Source organism: Puma concolor, chromosome E2 (genome assembly GCF_028749965.1).
Source record: "Puma concolor isolate L17-30 chromosome E2, mPumCon1.1.hap2, whole genome shotgun sequence".
NCBI lineage: Eukaryota > Metazoa > Chordata > Mammalia > Carnivora > Felidae > Puma > Puma concolor.
In genome coordinates, this window is record NC_141681.1 from 61,776,352 (window position 1) to 61,801,362 (window position 25,011).

The 25,011-nt window shown below is 44.5% G+C and overlaps 1 protein-coding gene across 3 annotated transcripts in view; it reads left to right on the top strand.

Annotated features, from left to right (window-relative positions):
* Positions 1-2,228: 2,228 nt before the first annotated feature.
* The window catches only part of ZNF211 (zinc finger protein 211), a 29,337-nt gene continuing 6,554 nt past the window's right edge, over positions 2,229-25,011 (top strand). The window contains exons 1-4 of one of the 3 annotated variants that reach the window (XM_086688511.1): positions 2,229-2,558; positions 3,102-3,140; positions 3,748-3,874; positions 12,014-12,179. In XM_086688511.1, the coding sequence (XP_086544637.1) occupies positions 2,526-2,558; positions 3,102-3,140; positions 3,748-3,874; positions 12,014-12,045 (231 nt within the window). In that variant the 5' untranslated portion in view covers positions 2,229-2,525 and the 3' untranslated portion in view covers positions 12,046-12,179. Of the gene's footprint in view, positions 2,559-3,101; positions 3,141-3,747; positions 3,875-11,621; positions 15,247-25,011 lie in introns of those variants that run through there. The other 2 variants (XM_025914895.2, XM_086688510.1) reach the window with 2 other exon arrangements.

The following is a 25,011-nucleotide window of genomic DNA, read 5'->3' on the forward strand; positions in this document are numbered from 1 at the left end:
ATATACTTATTTATATTCTTATTCCTTCACAGTCATCAAAACTATTGTAGAATACTAAAAACCCTCTAACCCACCTGCCCTTTTTCCCTGTAGGTAACTTCAGACACGGTGGAAATAATCTTCATTTGATTTACGGCTCTAAGGAAATATATTGTATGAATGGTTCATTTATTCAAACAGCCTCCTTTACAGGGACATTTAAATTGATTCTACTATAAACCTTAACCACCACACCCATAAGCACATATTCTTAAAATCCATTTAAAGTAAGAAAATGTATTACTGAAAGAGGGGAAATGTGTGTGTTACATAGTAAAACAGTAGATACAGCTGAGCAGAAACATGTTTGTTGTTGTTGTTGTTACTGTTTTATCTTTATCCATTCATTTCTGTCTCAAAATCAGTATCTTCTGGATATGAAGGTGCTGGACATGCCAACTTGGAGATGGGAATTATCTTCCTCAGACTGGAGCTGGGATGCTGGGAAGTTCTGCCCTCCTTTGCCTTTATAACTTCACTTTGCTCACTGGATACAAGTTGAGACCACAGCTCAGATTGTCAACCAACTAGTCTTAGCCAACAAGACTAAGAGCCAAAGACTGACTCTTTTCTCCACAAGGATCTCACAGACAATGGCAGCTTTTGGATTGAAATATTTCCTGGATGATGCTGGATGTAAACCTGTGTTCTATTTACAGAGTGTCCAGAGGGGTTTCTCTCAGAATGACCCGCCTTCTGAGTGGCTTTTATTGTCTTTCTTCCATTTTGACTTTAATTGTGAATCCAAAGCAGTGGCTGGTGGACACCTCTGTGCCGACAGCTTTATGTTTCCCAGCATTCAGCCCCTTTGTGCTCATTAGCAGTGACACCCATGTCTCTCTGTTCTTCTTTGACTTCTGCACCAGAAAATTTTTTCCTAATCCAGTTGAACTCTTCTGTTCTGACTTCTGCAAGTGGATCGATTATATCTATCTATATCTATATCTATATCTATATCTATATCTATATCTATATCTATATATCTATATCTATATAATTAGGTGATTATCAGGTACAAAGTATTCTTCTAGAATCAATGATATAATGGTGAACAAGAACAACTTGTTAACTAAGCAAAGCAAGCCTCAGGTTTATGCACAAAGTATGACAACTTGTAGGAATACATAGGAATGCATAAGCACACAGAGGGGTGTATCCATGTGCAAACAAAATTCTAAAAGGATACCATCCTGCAAACATTGCGTTTCTCCAGGAGGTAGAATTATCATAGACTTTCCACTTTTATTTTATAAATGTACATACAGTAGTGCTCCTTAATAAACAATAGTTAATTTTTTATTTTATGCATTAATAATGTAAATGTGTATTGGGGGAAATGTGCATGTATAAAAGTTTTATGTTTTGTAGATAAAAGTGTTTCTAAAAAAAAAAAAAAAAAAAAAAAAAAAAAAAGGGCGCCTGGGTGGCGCAGTCGGTTAAGCGTCCGACTTCAGCCAGGTCACGATCTCGCGGTCCGTGAGTTCGAGCCCCGCGTCGGGCTCTGGGCTGATGGCTCAGAGCCAGGAGCCTGTTTCCGATTCTGTGTCTCCCTCTCTCTCTCTGCCCCTCGCCCATTTATGCTCTGTCTCTCTCTGTCCCAAAAATAAATAAACGTTGAAAAAAAAAATTAAAAAAAAAAAAAGTGTTTCTCATTGAGTTGGACACAAGCACTGACTAACAGGAAGAAGGGACCAAAGACCAGAGGCCCAGAGCCCACTAGGATAACCCGCTTCAGAGCTGCCCAGTACCCTCTATTTTCTCTGTCCTGGTCCTGTGTGTCTTTTTGTTTTTTGTCCCTGACCCAAGCCAGTGAAGCTCACAAAAATGACCTTCCCACCTCAGGCTGCAGGCATGTAAAGAGCAGTAAGATAATGTTTCCTCGCTTCCAGCTACCAGCGATGATCACTAGAGTTGCCTTATCATAGAGTCTGAAATAACGTGGAAACACTTCAGGGATCGGTAGCCCTGACCTTAAAGTGCAGTTCACACTCCCAGGAATTGGCCTGCCACTGTTAAGAAGAAATGAAGTCGCTCCTCGACCTTAGAAGTATAGGGGGGGTGTCACTTCCCAGAGGCCTCGCGACGCTGCTCGACCCCTTCTCTGAGACTTTCTGGGGTTCGGCAACCCCTGCCGTTGGGACTACATTACCCTGAAAACTCTGCTTTGAACGGCAGGGGCAATAACCCAATGAAAATCCAGAAAAGGGACACTTCCGGCAGGGCGTATCGCCTTAAGGCGGGGCTTCCGCCTTTTCCGTGGCGGTCGTTTTAGCGGTTCTGGGGTCTCCGGGCTCGGTCGGAAGGTGCGGAACACTGGCTTGGGACCCAGGCGACCGACACAGGAGGCACGAGAGGAGGCTCCGTCCCCGCTGTACGGAGGCTGGTCTGGGGTCGGGGACTTCGCTGCCTGCGAGCCCGGCCTGGACACTGCGGAGTCCGTGACCGTCCGGGTCGCTCAGCTGTCATCTCTTCGCCCACAGAGTCCGATGGCGGCGGCCGCGCGCAGGGACCCGGCTGAGGTAAACGCGCGGCCCCCTGACCCTCCCCGCCCCCCCCGCCCCCCAGACCCTCCAGGCCCGAGCGCGGGGCTCCTGCTCGCGTCCCTGCGGCCCGGGTCCCCGTGTCCGGGCGGGGGAGGCGCTCGCGGGCGGGGGCCCCGTGTCTGAGCGCCGGCGTGACGGGGTGCGGGAGCGGGCTGCCGGGGAAGGGCTGCAGGGGGTTTGAACGGAAACACCCGGAAACCTGGGGTCCATCCTGCTGCCGCAGGAGACGGTTTGGGTTGAGTGGCGGGCTGTGGGGTTGAAGCTCCTTTCCTAGAGCCCTGAGAGCAATGGAGAATCGCGAGGAAAAGAGAGACGTGGGTTCGAGATGTTCTCCAACGTCTGCTCAGTAGAACGGGTTGTAGGGGGCGAGGAGGGCACTGAGGCAGAGGGAGGTCTTTTTCCGAGGACACACAGCCGGCGAGAGCCGGCCCAGAAGCCGACCAGTCAGCCCGGGATAGAAAGCCCCCCCCTGGAAAATCGCCAGGGTTCCGTCCCTCAAAGACTCGCCTCTTCCCACAGGTTTCCGTGGTTGCAGAAGTGCTTTGGGAGCCTCCACAGGTAAGTGCAGGTGTATCAGTCCCTCACTGGCCCTGCCGCACATTTGGTCCAGATTTGTGGTGTCCTGTGACTCTTCACCTGCCATTCCCCCAGCCCTTGGGTTGGGGACCCTGAAGAATTCTAGCTCAGGGTGGCGCCTAGGCCGGGGTTTATATGGTGAGATTCCCATACGGGGCCATCCAAGGAAAGAGATGCGGAAGCTCATTACGAAACAGGTGTCATGATGTGGAACTGCTTGGAGGTGAGGCTCGGGGGAATTAGGCTCCTCCTTTCTTTCTGGTGAGAGCCAAGCGTGGCAGGCCGCCAGTCAAGCTTGGAATGACTGCCTGCGAAGTTAGACATCTATCTGGAGGAGATGGAAGGTCTGGCGTCTAATCTAGGTCCTAACACACTCCAGCTTAACACACTTGCAGAGTGGGGCGCAGAGTGAACACAGCGATTAGTGGGAGTATAAGGAAGAAGCAGACAGCAGTGATCCCAGAGTCTGGTATCTCGTCTCATTGTGGATCTTGGGAGGAGGGTGAACATGGGATAAATGTGTTGGGATGGAGATTACGGGTCTGCAGGAGTGAGGCCATTTGTGGTTCATCTGTCTCTATCTTGGCAGGGAAGTGTTACTTTTGAGGACGTGGCCCTATATTTCTCCTGGGAGGAGTGGGATCTCCTGGATGAGGATCAGAGATGCCTGTACCACGATGTGATGCTGGAGAACTTTGCGCTCACATCCTCACTAGGTAAGGCCCTCACACCCACCCCTGTGCCGTAGGCGGGGCCCTGCCTTTCTCCCTTCCAAGCACAGCTTGGTCTCGCATCTGAACGATGGGTACTGGGCCTTCCCGATTCCCTGGCTGGGTGCTGTGGTTACTAGAGCTGGACTGAGTGCATACCCATTTCTCTTCCTTTATTGCCCCAATACCTGCTGCTTTAAACCCTCACAGGGAAGGATTCAGGATCAGTAGTTTTGATGGTAGCCTCATGGATCTTCCCCACTGAATGGTCTAGAATGGTCTTGGCCTCCTTGTGGAAAATCGGTTGACCATATGTGCAAGAGTTTATTTCTGGAGTGTTTATTCCATTGGACTGTATTTGTCTTTATGCCAGTATCACACTGTTTTGACTACTGTAGCTTTGCAGTAAAATTTTAATTAAGAAGTATGACTCTGCCAGCTTTAGTCTTTTTTAAGATTGTTTTGGCTGTTTGGTGTCCTTGAGATTTTTTTTTTCTTTTTTGTTTATTTTGAAAAGTTTTTATTTATTTATTTGAGAGAGAGAGAGTTAGGGTGTGAGTGGGGGAGGGGCAGAGAGAGGGGGAGAGAGAATCCCAAGTAAGCTCCATGCTGTCAGCACAGAGTCCCGTGCCGGGCTCAAAGTCACAAACTGTGAGATCATGACCTGAGCTGAAATCAAGAGTCAGAAACTTAACTGAGCCACCCAGGCATCGCTCCATGTGAATTTTTCCATTACTACAAAAAAAATTGGAATTTTGATAGAGATTGCATTGACTCTGTAGATGGTTTTGAGTAGTATTTGACATCTTAACAGTATTAAATCTTTAATCCATAAATATGGATGTATTCCCATTTATTAATATTTTCTTCAATTTCTTTTACCAGTGTTTTGTACTTTATTGTGTTCAAATTTTTTACTTCCTTGGTTTAGTTAATTTCTAAGTATGTTATTCTTTTGATACTATTATAAGTGGAATTGTTTTTAGTATCCTTTTTAGATTGTTTATTGTTAGTGTATAGAAATGCAGCTGGATTTTTTTATGTTCTATTTGTCCTGTTGTTTTGTTGAATTCATTTATTCTGAACATTTTTTAAACCTTTAGGCCTAGTTTTCTGTGTATCATGTACTCATAAGCAAAGATAATTTTACTTCTTCCTTTCCTTTTGGATGACTTTCCTCTTTTTTTTCCCCTTCTGTCTAGAACTTCCAATACCATTTTGTATAATTTTCTTCTTCCTGATCTTGGAGGAAAAGCGTTCACCATATTAGCCATGGGTTTTAATCTTTTTCTTTTATTATGGTAAGGTAGTTTTCTTCTGTTCTTAGTTTGCTGACTGTTTGCATCATCAAAGGGTGTTAAAATTTTGATAGATGCTTTTTGTGCATCAGTTGAGATGATCATATAATTTTTTCCTCATTCTGTAATAGGATGTATTTTAATGATTAATTTTCATATGTTGAACCATCCTTGCATTCTAGAAATAAGTCCCAGTAGTTTGTGGTGTATAATCCTTTCCTGTGCTGCTGATTTCAGTTTGCTAGTATTTTGTTAATGATTTTTTTTGCATTGATGAATCAATTATATTGGTCTGTAGTTTCCTTGTAGTGACTTTGTCTGTTTTTGATAAAGATAGGTGTTATTTCTTCATTAAGTGTGGTTGGTAGAACTCACCAGTGAAGCCATCAAGTCCAGGACTTTTCTTTGTTAGGAGGTTTTTGCTTAGTGATTCAGTCTCCTTACTAGTACTCTTTTATAATCTATTTTATTCCTGTTGAACTGGTAATAATGTCCCCATGATAATTTTTTATTTTACCATTTTCAGTCTTCCTTTTTTTTTTTTCTTTCTTTTTTGCCATTCTAGGGTAAAGTTTGTCAACTTTTAAAGATTTTATTTATTTAGTTAGTTATTTTTTTTAAGTTTATTTATTTATTTTGAGAGAGAGAGTGGGGGAGGGGTGGAGAGCAAGGGAGAGAAAAAATCCCAAGCAGGTTTCTTGTTATCAGTACAGAGCCCAATGCGGGGCTTGATCTCATGAACTATGAGATCAGGACCTGAGCCAAAATCAAGAGTCAGATGCTTAACCAACTGACCCACCCAGGCACCCTTTAGATTTTATTTTTAAGTAATCTCTAAACCGAGCATGGAGCTCAAACTCACAACCCTGAGGTCAAGAGTCACTTGCTCCACCTGAGCCAGCCACGTGCCCCATTTGTCAATTTTGATAGCATTTTGAAAGAACCAGCTTTCAGTTTTGTCAATTTTTTTTTCTTTCATGTGTTTCTTATCTCTATTTATCTCAGCTCTAATCTTTATTATTTTTTTTCTGCTAGCATTGGGTTTCTTTGCTCTTTTTGTAGATCTTTAAGTTGTAAAGTTAGGCTGTTGATTTGAGATCTTTTTTTTTTAAGTGTATTTTTTTGAGAGAGAGAGCATGTGAGCTAGTGGGGGAGGGGCAGAGAGAGAAGGAGAGAGAGAGAGACAGAGTCAGAAGCAGGCTCCAGGCTCCGAGTTGTCAGCACAGAACCTGACACAGGGCTTGAACCCACAAGCTGTGAGATCACGACCTGAGCCAAAGTGGGATGCTTAACCAACTGAGCCACCCAGGTGCCCCTTTCTGCTTTTTTAATATAAGTGTTTGTAGCTATAAATTTCCCTCTTAGTGCTGCTTTTGCTGCTTCACATAATTTTTGCTAATACTGTGTTTCCATTTTCATTTGTCTCTGCATATTTTCTGATTTCCCTTGTGATTCTTCTTTGACCCATTGGTTGTTTAAAAATGATTTAATTTCCATAGGTTAGTGAATTTTCCAGTTTTACTTCAGTTTTTGATTTCTAACTTTATCCCATTATGGTTGAAAAGATGCTTTGTGTGATTTCTGTCTTTTTAAATCCAATGACACTTAATTTGCAGCTGAGCATATGGTTTATCCTGGAAAATGCCCCCTGTGCAGTTGAGAAGAATGTATATTCTTTCGCTCTTGGGTAGTGCATTCTGTTTATTCTGCTAGATCTAGTTGGTTTATGGTGTTGTTCACGTCCTCTATCTCCTTACTTCTGTGTGTTTATTCTATATTATCGAGAGTGGGCATTAATGTCTCCAACTATTATTTTAGAACTGTCTATTTCTCTTGTAAAGTGTCAGTTTTTGCTTCATAGGTTTTGATGGTCTGTAATTTAGCAGAGATCTTTATTTGGTCATAGGTACATAAATGTTTATAATTGTTACATATTTGTGTTTTATTTTCTTTAAAAAATTTTTTTTAATGTTTACTTACTTTTGAGAGAGAGAAAGAGACAGGTGTGAGCGGGGGAGGGGCAGAGAGAGGGAGACAGAATCTGGAGCAGGCTTCGTGCTCTGTGCTGCATCTCAGCAGGCAGCAGCTCTGTGCTGACACGTGGCTCGAACTCACAGACTGTGAGATCATGACCTGAGCCGAAGTCAGACGCTTAACCAACTGAACCACCCAGGAGCCCCTATTATATTTTCTTACATATTGAATCTTTTATTAATACAGTGTCTTTCTTTGTCTTATAACCATTTTCGATGTAAAGTCTCTATTTCTGGTATTGGTATAGCCACCCCTACTGTCTTTGGATTACTGTTCACATGGAATGTGTTTTTCCAAGGTTTCACTTTCAACTTTTATTCATGTCTTTGGGTGTAAAGTGGGTGTCTTACAAGCAGCATATAGTTGGATCATGTTCTTATCCATTCTACCAGTTTTGTCTTTTGTTTGCAGAGTGTAATCTATTTAGATTTATAGTAATTACTGATGAGGAGGGACCTCTGTCATTCTGCTGTTTGTTTTCTGTATGCCTTATAGCTTTTTTGTCCCTCATTTCCTGCATTACTCTCTTTTCTGTTCAGATGATATTTTTGTAGTGAAATATTTTAATTTGGGTGTTTTGTGTGTGTGTGTACTTTCTGGACCTCTCTCTCTCTCTCTCTGTCTCTCTGTCTCTCTCTCTCTCTAAGTTAACCATGGGGTTATATCTAATGTGCTAAAATTATAACACAGAGTATGAATTTATGTCAGCTTAGCTTCAATCATATTTTTTAAAATTCTTCTTCTATACAGATTTGTCCCTGGTAGTTGTTGATGTCACAGAATTACATCTTTATATGTTGTATGTCCAAAAATTTAGACCAGTAATTATTATGTATGGATTAATCTCTTAAATGTTAAGTTACAACACAATTAGCTCTTGTAATTGTCTGTATTTAATTTAACAGAGATCTTGATTTGGTCAGGTGGCTTTGAGTTACCATCTAGTGTCCTTTCATTTCAACCTGAAGGACCACCTCTAGCATTTCTTGCAGGACACATCTAGTAGTAAAGAACTCCCTTGGCTTTTATGTATCTGCAAGGTCTCAATTACTGTGTCATTTTTGGAGGATGTTTTGCTGGTTATAGAATTCTGGTTGACCACTTTTTATTTCAACACTTGAATATAGCAACCCACTGCCTCTGGCCTCAGTGGATTCTGATTAGAAATTTGATCATCTTATTGGCGATCCCTTGTATGTGATAATCACTTCTGTATTGCTGCTTTTAAGATTCTCTCTTTGCCTTTGGCTTTTGACACTTTGTTTATAATGAGCCAAGTGTGAGCCTTAGAGTTTATCCTGGTCGGAGTTCACTGAGCCTCTCAGATGTTAATATTTGTCTCTTCCATCAGATTTGGGAAGTTTTCAGGGATTATTTCTTCAAATAAGCTCTGTGTCCTTTCGTTTCTCTCTTTTTCTTCTAGACTAATACATTGCATATATTGGTCTAGTGATGGCATCCCACAGGTTCTTTTGTTCTGTTCGCTCCTGGTCGATGCTTTTTCTTTCTTTTCCTCAGATTCACTATCTTCAGGTTCACTGATTGTTTCTTCTGCCTACTCAGAGCTGCTTTTGTATCCCTCTAGTGACTTCTTTCATTCAGTTATTCTACTTTTAAGTCCCAGAATATCTTTTTGATTGTTTTTTATGTTCCCTATCTCTATTAATATTTCTGTTTTGGTCATGCAACATTTTCTTGACGTTGTCCACATTTTTTTTTTTTTTTAAGCTCTTTGAGCATCTTTTAGACAGTTGTTTTGAAGTCTTTGTCTAATTGCGGCACCTGGGTGGCTCAGTCGGTTAAGCATCCGACTTTGGCTCAGGTCATGATCTTGTGGTTGGTGGGCTCAAGCTCTGTGTCAGGTGCTGTGCTGACAGTTCAGAACCTGGAGCCTGCTTTGGATTCTGTGTCTCCATCTTTCTCTGCCTTTCCCCTGCTTGTGTGTGCTCGCTCTCTCTCTCTCTCTCTCTCTGTCAAAAGTAAATAATAAAAACATCAAAAAAAAATTAAAGTCTTTGTCTAATAAGTACACAATGTGGTCTTTCACAAGGACAATTTCTCTTGAATTTTTTTCCCTTAGAATGTGCTAAACTTTCCTGTTGCTTTGTATGTCATGTGATTTGTTATTGTTGTTAAAAACTGGACATTTGGAGGTTGCTTTTTTTTTTTTTTTTTTTTAATTTTTTTTTCCAATGTTTTTTTTTATTTATTTGTGGGACAGAGAGAGACAGAGCATGAACGGGGGAGGGGCAGAGAGAGAGGGAGACACAGAATCGGAAACAGGCTCCAGGTTCTGAGCCATCAGCCCAGAGCCTGACGCGGGGCTCGAACCCACGGACCGCGAGATCGTGACCTGGATGAAGTCGGACGCTTAACCGACTGCGCCACCCAGGCGCCCCTGGAGGTTGCTTTTTGTTTGTTTAATGGTCGTGGGGTGCTGTGCTGGAGATCAATCTGAGGTATAAACTTAAGGTCTTCTCTGTTTTTTTCTGAGACTGTGCCTTTCCCTGGGCATGTATGATGATTTTCTATATTCCCCCATATATGTGATTGATTTTGAACATCCTAGTCCATGAATTTTTGCTTCCCAAAAGGGGAATAAGAGAAACATGATGAAGGGAGGGGAGTAGAGGGGATAGATGTCTGTCCTTTAAATCCCCTGTAAAATCATTTTAGCCAGTGAGGGAGAGGCTTTGCAACAATGGCTGCCCATCTGTCGTCGCACCTCCAGTCATTAGAAGCAGTTTGGGCACAGATCTGTGGTGCCTGGAGGAAGGGGTCCCTATTGCCCACCCTGGCTCTAGCAAGCTGCTGCAGAATATGTGTATGGCTGCCTGCTCTGGGGCTCAGAGCTGGAGGAGTTGGGAGGTGGATAACCTATACAATGCCAAGAGCTGAGATTGAGCAATTAAAGCAACTTAGCATAGTGTAAGCCTTCACTAGACTCTAGAGTTGCAATATAGTTATATCAGATTGATTCTGTCAGTGCCTTTGTGGTCCAGTGAAGAGACAGGTTCCTGGTGCTTGTCGTCCCACCATCTTCCCTCTAGCTGGGCCTGCAGGTACTTTTTGTAGTATCTTTCCTGTGACCGGTTGTCTGCCGAGTTGTTCCAGGCCACTATTGGCCACTGACCCGTCCTGTCTTTCCCTTAGGATTTGGATCTTCCAGGTCTCTTGCTGGGCTCTTCCAGGTCTCTTACTCAGCTGGGGCTAGGGGAGGAGTCCTCTGTGCTTCCCAGGATGGACATAGCTCCAGTCTCCATGAGATGGGCCCAGAGAGGGCCTGACTCAGTTGAATGACAGCTGGGGGAGAGTGTGATATCAGAGCTGTGTTCAGATGACACCAGGAACCTATCATATTTGACTTGTGTTTTGGTGCCATTGCTGGTGGCCACAACTCACTTCCATCTTGCCATCTCCATTCTCGACCTTTGCTGATGTCATTTTTAAAAATGTTTTATTTATTTTTGAGAGCGAGAGAGACAGAGTGCGAGTGGGGGAGGGGCAGAGAGAGAGGGAGACACAGAATCCAAAGCAGACTCCAGGGTCCCAGCTGTCAGCATAGAGCCCGACGCGGGGCTCGAACTCACGAGCTGTGAGATCATGACCTGAACTGAAGTCAGACTGACTGAGCCACCCAGGCGCCCCTGCTGATGTCATTTTTATTCTTTCTTCAGTCCTGGACTAATGCCTACTTCTCTGGACCTTTTTTCTCACTCATTCTTCACACTCCTCTCTCCACAGTGCTTTCCAGCATTGTCGTATTCTAAAGTATGCACATATCTTTTTTTTTTTTTTTTTAATTTTTTTTTTTTTCCCAACGTTTATTTATTTTTGGGACAGAGAGAGACAGAGCATGAATGGGGGAGGGGGCAGAGAGAGAGGGAGACACAGAATCGGAAACAGGCTCCAGGCTCTGAGCCATCAGCCCAGCGCCTGACGCGGGGCTCGAACTCACGGAGCGCGAGATCGTGACCTGGCTGAAGTCGGACGCCTAACCGACTGCGCCACCCAGGCGCCCCTGCACATATCTTTTAATAATTCTTGAAAACCAGTTACTTTCTTACAGTCATATTTTCCTACATATGGACATAGACCTCTGCACAGCATCACGTGTCCCCAGTAGATGTAATCCAGCTAAAAGACATTGACAGTAGAACAAGTAGAACAAGTAGAACGTGTTTCACCCCTGGCCCAACCGTTTCCTTATATGCTGTGCCTAGTGAGGCCTTCCCAATTCTGCGACCTTGGCATTCCAGTAGTGCAAAGCAGCTGTGTCCAAAACCTAATCCCAACTTCCTTTGCCTGAAAAGAGTTCTATATTCTGGTTCTTTAGTGTGTCAGATGTACCTTTGTGATGGGTCTTCCTCCTTCCCAGTAATGTCAACTTGTACTTCATCAGAACACTTCTGTGCTTTCAGGTTGTGGGCACGGAGTGGACGATGAGGATGTACCTTTGGAAGAGAGCATTTCTGTAGGAGTGTCACAGATCAGGACTCTTGAGGCAGATTCATCTCCCCAGAAGGCCCAGCCCTTTGAGATGCACGGTCCGATCTTGAGAAACATTCTGCGCTTGGCTGAGCACCAGGAAACTTATCCTGGGGAAAAACCATATACATGTGGGAAACAATTCTGTTTAGCTGCCAACCTTCAACAGTACGAGGGGCAGCACACTAGAGAGGTTCCCTTCAGAAGTTATGTGGACAGAGCCTCGTTTATAAAGAGCTGTACAGTCCATGTGTCAGAGAAGCCCCTTACCTGTGAGGAGACAGGGAAGGACTTCTTAACCAGCATGGGATTTCTCCAACAACAGGTCACTCACACTGGGGAGAAGCTGAACAATGAGTGCGAGGCTATCTTTCACAATGGAAAAAGTCGTCACCACTGTGGAGAATGCAAGAAAGCCTTCAGCTGCACAGACACACTTGCTCAGGATCAGAGAGTCCTCACTAGAGAAGGGCTTTATGAATGTGGCAAATGTGGAAAAGCCTGTACCCGAAGATGTAACCTCATCCAGCACCAGAAAGTCCATACTGGAGAAAGACCTTATGAATGCAGTGAATGTGGGAAATTCTTTACCTACTACTCCAGTTTCATTATACATCGGAGGGTTCACACCGGAGAAAGGCCCTATGAGTGCAGTGAATGTGGGAAATCCTTTAGCCAAAGCTACAGCCTCAATAGCCATAGGAAAGTTCACACTGGAGAGAAACCTTATGAGTGCAGGGAATGTGGAAAATCCTTCAGTCAAAGGTCCAACCTCATTCAACATCAGAGAGTTCACACTGGAGAAAGGCCTTATGAGTGCAGTGAATGTGGGAAGTCCTTTAGCCAAAACTTCAGTCTCATTTACCACAGGAGAGTTCACACTGGAGAAAGGCCTCATCAGTGCGGCGAATGTGGGAAATCCTTTAGCCGAAGCTCCAGCCTCATTCACCACAGAAGACTTCACACTGGAGAAAGGCCTTATGAGTGCACTAAATGTGGGAAATCCTTTAAGCAAAGTTCCAGCTTCAGTTCACATCGGAAAGTCCACACAGGAGAAAGGCCTTATGAGTGTGGGGAATGTGGAAAATCTTTTAGCCATAGCTCCAACCTCAAGAACCACTGGAGAGTTCACACTGGAGAAAGGCCTATTGAGTGCAGTGAATGTGGAAAGTCCTTTAGCTGTAAATCTAACCTTGTCAAACACCTGAGAGTTCACACTGGAGAAAGGCCTTATGAGTGTGGGGAATGCGGAAAATCCTTTAGCCAAAGCTCCAGCCTCATTCAACACCGGAGAGTTCACACTGGCAAGAGGCCTACTGAGTGCAGAGAATGTGGGAAATCCTTTAGCTCCAAATCTGACTTCATTCAACACCAGAGATTCCATACTAGAGAAAGGACTTAGGTGTACAGGGACATGTGGTTTCCTTTTAGATAATTACACTGGAAGAGGGAAGTTGTGAAGAAGCCATCTGGCAAATTTAAGCCTATATGTCTGAAAATTCATAGTGGGGAGATCCAAGTATGTGAGAATCTATAAGGAGCTGTGTTACACTTTCTAACCTGTCCAGGGCTTTTGCCAGATTTATGTCACTGCCGGTTTCTGTGGGAGAGTTTTGTCCTCTCTACCACTCAGCAGGTTCACACAGTGTGCATCAGTTACCACCACAGCGTGCTCAGGGAAGCTCCCCCCTTTGCTGGAGGAAATCATGATTAGTCTTAGCCCTTATAGGGTCTTCATTCTCTTCTCTTGTAGAAGTTAGGGCATGGCCCTGACCCAGTTTGGGCCCAGTGGACCCAATCTGAGTTCTGCCAGTAACTTGCCGAGAAGGACTGCATTTTCAATGTGTTAGTTTTGTGTGACACTCACCTTGGATTTTCCTATCTTCCAAGTCACCAACCTGGGAATTCCCTGCCTCATACTGCTTTGGATTTTTCAATAATGAAGACATTATTGCTGGGGCGCCTGGGTGGCTCAGTTGGTTAAGCGTCTGACTTCGACTCAGGTCATGATCTCGCGGTTTGTGAGTTCAAGCCCCACATCAGGCTCTGTGCTGACAGTTCAGAGCCTGGAGCCTGCTTCGGATTCTGTGTCTCCCTCTCTCTCTGCCCCTTCCCTGCTCATGCTCTGTCTCTCTTATGTCTCAAAACTAAATAAAACATTAAAAAAAAAAAAGACACTATTGCTTAAGCCACCTTTGATCTTGGGGTTCTATGCACTGTGTGAGGTAATTTGAAAACACCTGGCTCTGCCAGCATTAAGGAGTGAACCGCTGTCATGGGGTTCCCAGTACTTTGTGTGCCTCAGAGATGACAGTTTGATGAAAGAATATAGCTCTCTTTCCAGCTTTGGCCTAATTTATGCTGTTGCCCAAGGTCTCCTAGGAAAGACTGCAGGGCCTTGTCTTAATTTGGGGACTGGGTATCGGGATTTTTTGGTGGGCTCAGAACAGTGAAGAGTCAGGAGGTTCACAGCATCCAGTGCTTCTGAGAACAACATGAATTGTTTTTCTTTTTCACGGTGGATGTCCCATAATGCTCAGTGTTGATGGAATTCTCTGCCCGAGTCCTACAAAGGATCCATGTGCCCTGATACCCAGAATTCACTAGGCTAGTGTCATGGTAAGAATACAGGGCCCTGGGGCAACTGTAATTGGTACAGAAACACTGCAGTGGAGGGGACTGCAGCTAAGTAGACGGGACATGCCCCTTCTAAAATTGTATCAGAATGCTCCGATGACTGTGAATCTGCAGTGTTAGTGTGCACAAATCCTCAGGACCTCCAGGTACATGCATCTTTGCAGCTGAGGTCTTTGTCGAAGAAAATCTATTGGTTTTGTGGATTCCCATAGGTGTTCTGGTAGGTTCACCCAAAGGCCATTTCTACGCAGGTAGGAAAATAGGCTTACGGAGAAAGGAGGTCCCTTAATCTGTTGATGTGGCTCTGTGACTGAGCCAGCATTCTTGTTGACTCAGGTGGAATACATTTAACTGCTCATAAATATTTGCTACCACTAAAGGCAAGTCTGCTTTCCCAAGGTCATCAGGCAAGAGATAGAGTCAACATAGGGCCGCCAAACCTAATTTTATGAAAAAAGTGGAAGATCTAAGGGTGTGTTTTTTTTTTTAAACTCTTTTGTAGAACTTTATTCAGGTATAGTTGACATGCAATATATTGCACCTATTTGAGGTGTACAGTTAAGTTTTGACATACGCATAAACCCACAGAACCTCATCATAATCATAATGAACACGTCCATCACCCCTAGTGTACCTCATGTTTCTGATCTGTCTTTCCCCTGTCCAGGCAACCACTGACTTCCCTTCATTTATAATAAATTAGTTTGTATTTTCTAGGATTTTCTATTATCTGCGTCATAAAATTTTTTTTTCTTGTTTGATTTATGATTTGTAATTATTTTGAGATTCTTCAGTGATGTTTATATAAGTATTTCACTCTTTTTATTGCTGTGTAACATCTTTTCTATGGATATACCATTTGTTTATCCATTCATCTTTCAGGAGTCTTTTAGGTACCTCGTTTTAGCTATTGAAAATAAAACTGCTGGAACATTTGTATGTATGTATGTATGTATTTTTCACTTCTCTTGTGTTAGTCACTCAAAGTAAAATGCCTGAGTCATAGGGTAAGTGAATGTTTAACTTCTAAAGAAACCGCCAGACTGATCTAAAATGATCGTTTGCTTTTGCATACCCACCAGGAGTGCATGAGAGTCCCAGTTCTTTCACATCCTTGCCAGTACGTGGTATCAGTCTTTTCGTTCAGTCTTTGGAATTTACCCATTTAATAAGCAAGCAGTCATTTTAATTGCATTTCCTTAAGGATTTATGATGTTGAACATTTTTCTCTTTTATTTGCAATCTGTAGATCTTCTTGATAAAATGTCTGTTTCTATCTTTTGCTTGTTTTTGTTCCTTGGGTGCTTTCCTGCTGTATACAATGTAATGACCACCCCCCCACACACACTTTTTAAGTTTAATCTGCATTATTTACATATTCTCCAACATATTCTTCAATCTAGGCTTTCAATAATACAGCGTAGTCCTGGTTCGCAGTGTCTTTCAAGTTCTCTGGGGTAAGTACTCCCACTGTGGCTGATTTCAGACCGCCAGTGTGATGTCACCGAGCACAGTCGGGGAGAGTTGCTAGAGGCGCAGCACTGTTTCCGCCATCCTGAGCCAGCGGCCTCATGTAACCTGTAGAGCGCTGATGATGATAAAACACAGTAAAACGATTTAGGAAGCGACAGGTTTGGAAGACTTGTTTAATAGAGGTGTTATTGGCAACACATAAACCGCACATAGTTCAGAGTATACTTTAATGTTTTGATACATGCTTAACATCCCTAAAACCAAACATTTCATTGGAAACATAACGGAAGATGTATCATATTGACAATAGTGCAGTTAGATACTTCAGTTGTTCAAGAAACAAAACAAAGCAGGAAAGATATCTGAAGTACAGGAAATTCTTGGAAAAAAGTCAAACTTTGAAAATGTTTTCTCACAAAGGATCAGAAAGAATGCAAATTAACAGTTGAGGTGCAATTTGCCAGCGGTTTATTTCAGGGTCAAAGCCTGTTTTTATTCTAAACCCTCTGGAAGTTTGTATGTTCTTGTTGACAGAAAAACTGTAAGTAATCCAATGTAATTCTCAGCTTCGGGTTCTATAAAATGATTGGAGAATTTCAACAAATTTGAAAACATTCAGAGGAAATGTTTATAGTTTAAAGTGTTACTATGCTCCCCACATTCTCGATATTATCACCCATATTTAACTGAGGAGCAGACCTTAGCCCCTAATTTCTAAAGTTTTATGGTGCATATAAACTTAAGGTTTATTGCAGTCTCTCACGTTTCAGTTGTCTGTATCTGGTATGTTTTGTAACAAGAAGAAGTGGAAGTAGCACTGATGTTTGGAGAAGATAATAGTCTGCTGTCCCCTTACCTCCGGCACAGGGGTGGAGCTCAGGGAACAGATCTTTCTAGCTATAATCACGGCTCTCTGCAGGCATCTGGCAGGGGTGAAACGTATTTGTGTGATGATCCTCATGTATGTGAATGAAAATTTTAAAGTAAGTTCAAAGGTGAAATAACGAAAGGAAGGGGTAGACAAGAGTCAATAGGCAAAACAATTGAATCAACTAAATAAGAGAAAAACTGATAAGGGGCCAGAAATCATTTTGAAGATCTATCAAAAAATATGTTTATTTATTTATTTATTTATTTTAATTTTTTTTTTTTTTTAAACGTTTATTTATTTTTGGGACAGAGAGAGACAGAGCATGAACGGGGGAGGGGCAGAGAGAGAGCGAGACACAGAATCGGAAACAGGCTCCAGGCTCTGAGCCATCAGCCCAGAGCCTGACGCGGGGCTCGAACTCAGGGACCGCGAGATCGTGACCTGGTTGAAGTCGGACGCTTAACCGACTGCGCCACCCAGGCGCCCCAAAAAATATGTTTAATATACAAATTAGATACGGTTCATTGACTTGGAGTAGGAAGTAACCAATTTTGTTTACATCTGAGAAAGCACAGTAGATACTTAAGAGTCCTCAGGGGTGGGGGGGGGCAGGGTAGCTCAGTCGGAGAGGGTCTGACTTTGGCTCAGGTCATGATCTCAGGGTTTGTGAGTTTGAGACCCACATCGGGCTCTGTGCTGTCAGCGCAGAACCTGCTTTAAATCCTCGGTCTCCCTCGCTGTCTGCCCCTTCCCCACTCATGCTCACTAGTTCGTCCTCTCTCTCTCTCTTCAAAAATAAACGTTAAAAAGGGGCTCCTGGGTGGCTCAGTCAGTTAGGCGTCTAACTTCAGCTTGGTCATGATCTTGCAGTATGTGGGTTTGGGCCCCGCATCAGGCTCTGTGCTGACAGCCTGGAGCCTGCTTCAGATTCTCTCTCTGTCTCTCTCTCTCTGCCCCTCTCCTGCTCTCTCTCTCAAACTAAACATTAACTTTGTTTTAATTAATAAAAATAAATTCAGATATAATTCACACCAAAAAAAAAAAAAAAAAAAGCCTGTTTAAAGTGTAGTTCAGGGGCGCCTGGGTGGCTCAGTTGGTTAAATGTCTGACTTTGGCTCAGGTCATGATCTCACGGTTCATGGCTTTGAGCCCCATGTCAGGTTCTGTGCTGACAGCTCAGAGCTTGGAGCCTGTTTCAGATTCTGTGTCTCCGTCTCTCTCTGACCCTCCCCCACTCACACTCTGCCTCTCTCTGTCTCTCAAAAATGAATAAATGTTAAAAAATAATAAATTATAAATTATAAAAGAATCCTCAAAGGTAGGGCATCTGGGTGGCTTAGTCAGTTAAACATCTGATTTGATCTCCACTCAGGTCTTGATCTCAGGGTCATGAGTTCAAGCCCTGCATCGGACTCAGCACTGGGCATGAAGCCTACTGTAAAAAAAAAAGAATGATCAGAGGAATGGCAGCTCATGGTAGGTTACTGCTACCTTGGTCCCATCCATTAAAGCCCCTATACTCACGTAATTGAAATGAATGAAGCCATTCAGTTGTCCACTGGCAAATGTTTTGCCGTTCTATATATCCTATTCAGTGTCTATTTCAACAACCTTTCAATCGCATCCACCCAGAAAGGTGAATTCAACAGTTAATCACTTTCAAAGGAGCACAATACACCTTTACTCAGTTGCCCATGGGATATCTTAGAGGTTCAACCATCACACATCACCAATACTGGCAGAACTCTAATTGGACTCGGCTGTCCCCAGGCACCCACTTATAGCACTACACTGACGACCTGCTCCTGTGAGGGAGCATACTAGACACACAGGACATGCAAATAATCACTGTTGCACTTGCAGAAGTAGATGGGCTGTTGCCCTCCCCCGTAAAGTTCAGGGTCATGCCACCTCAGCGGAAGTCCTGGATTCACCTAGTGTGCCTAAGAGCCACTCTCTTCCTGACATAGTTATAAGGCAACTCCCAATTTTGTCAGCTTGGATCAGTCTCAAGCCAAACCTAGTGAAACCCAGGAATGCCTTTAGGCATTCCTTGTTCCTCTTCTTTCATCCGTCCTTGTCGGTCTTGCCCCAACCCTGATTGGGATGGAGGCCAGGTCAAGGCTCGAGTTTTTATTGTGACAAATGATCATCTCACCATCAAATGCCCCTCCGGCTATCTGTCAGAGTTATTTGGTACCTTGATAAATGTTGATTTGCTTAGCCTACACCACAAGCTTTGCCAAATATTCCTGGCTATAGAGGATACTTAATTTCTAATGCCTGTGATAATCTCACTCAAAGTAGAGAGATCATGGCTCCAGGACTTACGCCCACAACAGTGTGAAATGCAGAGTGGCCGAGAAAGACTAAAACTGGACTTACCTGACAAGAAATTCCACTTAGGAATGCAGGTTCCCTCCAACCACACAGTCACCCAGTCCACACTAAGCCAATGTGGTCCGTGTGCTCTCAATGCCTTTAATCATAGCACTCGCACAGAACAAATGCTATTGCCCGGCCTTCTGGCTTCTCATAGTTTGGCTATACCTACTTGGGATACATAATAGCATGTCCCTGGAACACTGCAGGCCATGAGCAGACTCCATCTGGCAATGCAACAGCCATCTAGCTATATTTTGGCACACTGACACCCATAGTTAAATGGCCTTTTAAACACCACTGCCATAGCCAACCATTAGTTAGCACCATAATTTTGTTCCCATCACACTGGCAAAATTCTGTATAGCAGGACATGTCATAAGTTTCCCTCTCAACTGCCTGGCCATGTTGAAGCCTATTCAGATGACCTTAAACTTTGCCAATAGCACTATCCACAACCTGTTGACCTATTTGGCTGGACACATTTCCAAATCTAAACCTCAATTGTTCTCCTGGCCTTCCCTTTAAAAACTAACTCCAAGGACGCCTGGGTGGCTCAGTTGGTTAAGTGTCCAACTTGATTTTGGCTCAAGTCATGCTCTGTGTCAGGCTCTACACTGACAGCATGGATCCTGCTTGGGATTCTCTCTCTCTCTCTCTCTCTCTCTCTCTCTCTCTCCCTCCCTCCCTCCCTCCCACTTGTGCACTTGTGCTTGCTTGCTCTCTGCCTCTCTCTCAAAAATAAATAAATAAATGTTAAAAAAAAGAAAAGAAAAGAAAAGAAAAGAAACAACTCCCAACTAGTCAGGATGGTCACTATAATGTCCCGACCAAAATGCTTCCTGACAGCATAGAAATTCTTGGTTCTCAGGTCAAATGCTAAGACCAAGATTGTAGCCCCAAGGACCATTTTTCCAAATACGCCTCACTTCTGTAGGCATATTTGCTCCACCTCAGACTTCTCTTAATTTGACCTGCCCCATCACCATTTGGGGGCTAAACATCACCTTTTGACCTTCTTCCAAAAAAAATGTTCTGGGTCTTGATTGTGGTTGTAGTTACACGAATCTACCCATGTGATAAAATCACACAGAAACACACACACACACACACACACACACACACACACATGTAAAATGATAACTCTGAAAAAGGTCTGAAGATTGAACCAATGTCCAGTTCCTGGGTTTGACATAAAGATCATGTCAGATGTTACCAGGGGGAAACTAAGCAAAAGGTACTCTGCACTGTGTTTGTGACTTCTCATGAATCTATAATTATTTCAAAATAAAACATTTAAAAAAATCATGTGTTTGTCTTGCTGAATCCCTCCCACAACTTCCCAGAATAGTCAGGATAAAATCCACATTTCTAGTCATAGCCTACAAAACCATGTTTATCTGCCCCTTTCCCCTCATCCCTCCATCCATCGCTCTCTTCCTTTACCGGCCCTACTGGCCTTCACCTGATTCCACCACCAAGCCAAGCTCTCACTAGCCTCAGGGTCACGTGCATGCTTTTCTCTTCGCCAGGAATTTTTCCTCATCTTTGCACCTGGATGGGATCTTTACTGGGCTCCATAATATCATCTGTTATTTAGTGTCTGCCTCCCTTTCTGTACAGTTTAATGCCCATTTTTTCACTTTTGCAGACATGAATCCTGAAGCCTGGGGACGGCGGACATGACCAAGGTCAGCCAGTTGGTAATGGGCACAGATTAGATGATTTAGAGTCTTGGTCTGTCCCGAGTCAAGCACTTAGCTACTTGCCCACCTCACCCCTCTTCACATGTGAACTGGAAGGAGATAAGAGGATAAAGAGCCAAACTGACTGAAGAATCAATCTCCTTTTCCCACCTGTCCTGTCCCAGACCCTGCCCCGTCTGCTTCACTTTAAATGAGCTTCACCATTTCCTGGTAAGGAAATTCTGGCCTTTCTTCAATGCTCCTACCAGCTTCCATACATCTGCCCTCCAGTCACATTGTTGGTTCCCCCAACAATGGTCACCTGTGCATCCTTCTTCTTGTCCCTTGACTTACCCCTGTGTGTATCTTCCCGCCTCATCCCTGAACTTCACCTGCCTCTTCCTGTCACATGCCTCAGAGCCCAGTAACTTCAGGATCTCATGTCCATGCCTGACTGAGGCCGCTGAAGCTGCCACCCATGCATCTCCTGCTGGGTCATCACATAGATTTCCCCTCTTTGGGGACTACAGGAAAACCTTGGATTGCAAGTAACTTGTCCTGCAAATGTTCCACAAGATGAGCCAACATGTCTAAGAAATTCTAACTTGATAAACGAGTGATGTCTTGCAATACGAGTAGTCCATGACACTGAACATTACATGATCACAACTGCGCTGATGGTTCTTGAAATTCGCTTTGACATTTGGGTGCTTTGGATTACAAGCGTGTTTCCAGAACGAATGATGCTCGGAAACCAAGCATACTGTACTTGTATCTAGATCTTGATACTCTACGTTCATTTTCTTTATGTATTCGATAATGATGTTTAGTGGCATTATGTGTTAGCCACAGTTTCAGAAACATGAAGCAGAGGAATATCCTTGCCTACAGGCGGGTCACGACCTCAGCTCTTTTATGCTTCCTACTGCATTCTTGGATCCTTTGTCTTTCAGATGTCATCTTCAGTCTGTCATCTGACTCACTAATTCTTTCAATATTTCATTCTCCTATTTATTCTACCCAGTCCTATCTTTATAAACATTTTCCATGATTGATATTTTCCCAATTTTTGTTAGCATATCTTCTTCCTGTGGCCTTTGTCTTTCCTCATCTCCTTGATTATTTTACCTTCTTAATTGAATTTCTTTGTACTTGTCTTCCATCACTGTTTTCTGGATGTCATATGTCGTTGACTACGATCTTTGTGATTTTTGTGATTTTTCCATATCTAATTACTTTTTCCAGGATGTGTGCGTTGCCCTGTCTCATGTGTGTCTGGAGGAAAGGCCAAGGTCCGTGTGCTGATGCAGGGAGTACGAAACAAGGGGAGGGGGCCAGGGAAGGGAGCCCAGCTCCCACTACACTAGGCAACCAGGAGTTTGCATCTCAACCCGGCCAGGGTGGAGGCATCATCCAAACTGTCATCCCAAAGGTTAGGGGAATGAGAGAGGATGGACAACAGCACAGGGACAGCTGGCCAGCCTGACTGACGGCTCCTTAAATCCTCTTGCCTGGTATCAGTGCCTATTCCAGCACCACAGAGGGAAGCTGGTACAGGAAGGTAATGGCTATCCCGAGGCCATGAAGGTGGGAAAGGAAACCACTTTTGTTTCTTTTTTTTTTTTTAATGTTTATTTTTGAGAGAGAGAGAGAGCAGGGGAGGGGCAGAGAGAGAGAGGGAGAGAGAGAATCCCAAGCAGGCTCCATGCTGTCAGCGCAGAGCCCAATGTGGGGCTTGAACCCATGAACCGTGAGATCATGATTTGAGCTGAAGTCAGATGCTTAACTGACTGAGCCCTCCAGGCGCCCCTAAAGACACCTTATTTCATATATATTGTTGATTTCACTAACCCAGGCACCCCAAAAACGCTTTTCTTTAACTCGTCATCCCTGCAGCTCTGTGCTTGATCTCCCCATGTTGTGGAACAGGACTCTGAAAGTTGCTGTTCTCTGTGCTTCCCTCTAACTTCTCATTTCTCTACCTCGATTTGGGGGGAGGGCAGCAGCCCTTGCAAGGTCCCCACGTCTCCTGGCCCCTGAGGCTGTCTTGACGTGTCTGCTCCATAAACCCTTCTGTGGTTCATTTGACTCTGTCCTCCCTGCAGCTGCTGGGTCAGTTTAGCTCACACCCTCTCTCACCTGGAATATTCATTTCAAACAGATGCATAATTAATGAGAACTTACAAGTGTCCAGCTCTACATAAACCACTCAGATGCAGTGCAGGAAAAAAAAAAATTCTGTTTGTGAGTTGGTTCAATTCCAGAGTGACAGATAAGAAGACAAGTGGGAAGAGTATAGTTTGTCTGCTGGAGATCGTTGCTATGGAGAAAACTGAAGCAGAGGGGTGACCAAAGACCGCCTGGTGGGAGGGGGTCCCGAGACGCGAGGAAACGTGTCCAGCGCAGCCTAGGAGAGAAGAGCGGAGAGCTGTGGGTCCCTCTCCCAAGGAGCAGAGGGAGGGGACAATGAAAGACCCACCGTGGGAGTGAGGCCACCAGGTCCTGGAACTGTGGGGGCCTGTGAGGCTTTGGCAGGGCAAGCAAAGGGGCAGACAGGCCACTGGAGCCAGAGTGACAGGGTCTCCAGGCCACTGTCAGGACGCCAGTCACACTGTGTCCGTGACCCTCAGAATGCGGTCTGAGGGTGCCGCCGTCCTCCACACTGGCTCCTGTCTTGGGCTCCTGTCTACACAGAGAGTAAGTGTATAAGCCCAGGGCGAGGTGACACACGTTTTCTGTCTGTTGAATCTGATGACATAAAAGCCCCTGTATTTCGTGTGCCTTTGTTTTCGTGTTGGTTTCGCATTTCTGTTAATTCATTTTTCTTGCATTTTGTGAAACGGTGGGTCTGTGACATGTTGGGGCGTGGGGAGGTCTTTTACCTTCACCGAGGGCAGTCTGTACCCTGGCAGATTGATTCTGGAAGCCATCGGGGAGCTTCAGCAGAGGGGGGACATGGTCAGGTGGTTATAGAGGGTCCCCGGAACAGCTGCTTTGAGGAGAGAAAACTGACAGGTGGAGAGGAGGCCAGACAGGAGCCGATCCCCGCCAGTGAGGCGTGATGGGGGCTGTGCAGCAGTCGAAGTGGTCTGACTCTGGAAATGACTTGAAAGTGGAGGACAGAGGGACGATGTTTGGACTGCCTGACAGGTACCTTCTGTCAAAAATCCATTCCATCTGCTTCCCCGAGTCTCTCTCATCTTGTACAGGGTGGTCGCTTCCTCTACAAAGAGTTGGGACACAGAAGAGCCCAGTTTCCCAAAATCTATTGCTGCCACTCTCCCCTCCCCCTGCCCCCCAGTGGGTACACGGTGCCCTTCCCAGCCACATTTCAAACCAGGGGCCTGTCACTATTGTTAACTCCGCCCTCTCTGACGGTGAGTCTCAGCCATGCTGTGCTTTCTCAACATAAAATAAGAACCCAGCTCCCTTCCCGCTAAAAGAATGTTTGTTTCAGTCCCTGTGGTCTTTTTGCTGAACTAGGAACCTCTCCTCTGGGGTCCTGGGGCACCCTCCGACTCACTGCCTGGGATTGACACAGGAAGAGAGAACATTAACCTTGTTCTCTGCCACACTTGCAATCCACAAATCTAGACAATTAGAAAGCATCAGCAACTTTGTGTGAGACTCGCTTAAGACAAAACTTGGCGGGAATTTATGTGAGACTAACGTTAATCTTTGCATTCCCCACTCAGTGTGTGTTGTTACATTTCACTGCAGAAATACTAGGATTTGATTGTGGCTGGTTGTCCCAGCCCCAGGGGTGTAACCTAATAACATATCAGAGAGCTGGAGCTGGGGCGGGATTCCATCGGCAGGCAGATTTTATCCAATCACATCTGTAAATGCATCACTGACCCCAGACCCTATAAGAGGGAGGAGCCTCCGGAAGGCCCGTCAGATGAGCCCTGTGCAGAGTGTGAGTCACACTGCAACTCAGCGTTTAGCCCAGGCTCTCCCGGTTTGAAGTTCAGTCTTCCTGAGGTGAGTTTTCAGAACAGAAGGAAATTTTCTGATTTTGTGTGTGTGTGTGTGCACGTATGTGTACGTAGGCATAGCTTGGGGGCTGGGGGGAACATTCCTAGGTGCAAAGTTATGGGGGTCCCTCAAGTGTGAGGGATGGTCTATTGTTTCAACAGTTCTGTGTAAAAACCTGGGTGGATTGGGGCGCCTGGGTGGCTCAGTCGGTTGGGCATGTGGCTTAGGCTCAGGTCATGATCTTGTGGTTGACTGAGTTCGAGCCCCGTGTCGGGCTCTGTGCTGACAGCTCAGAGT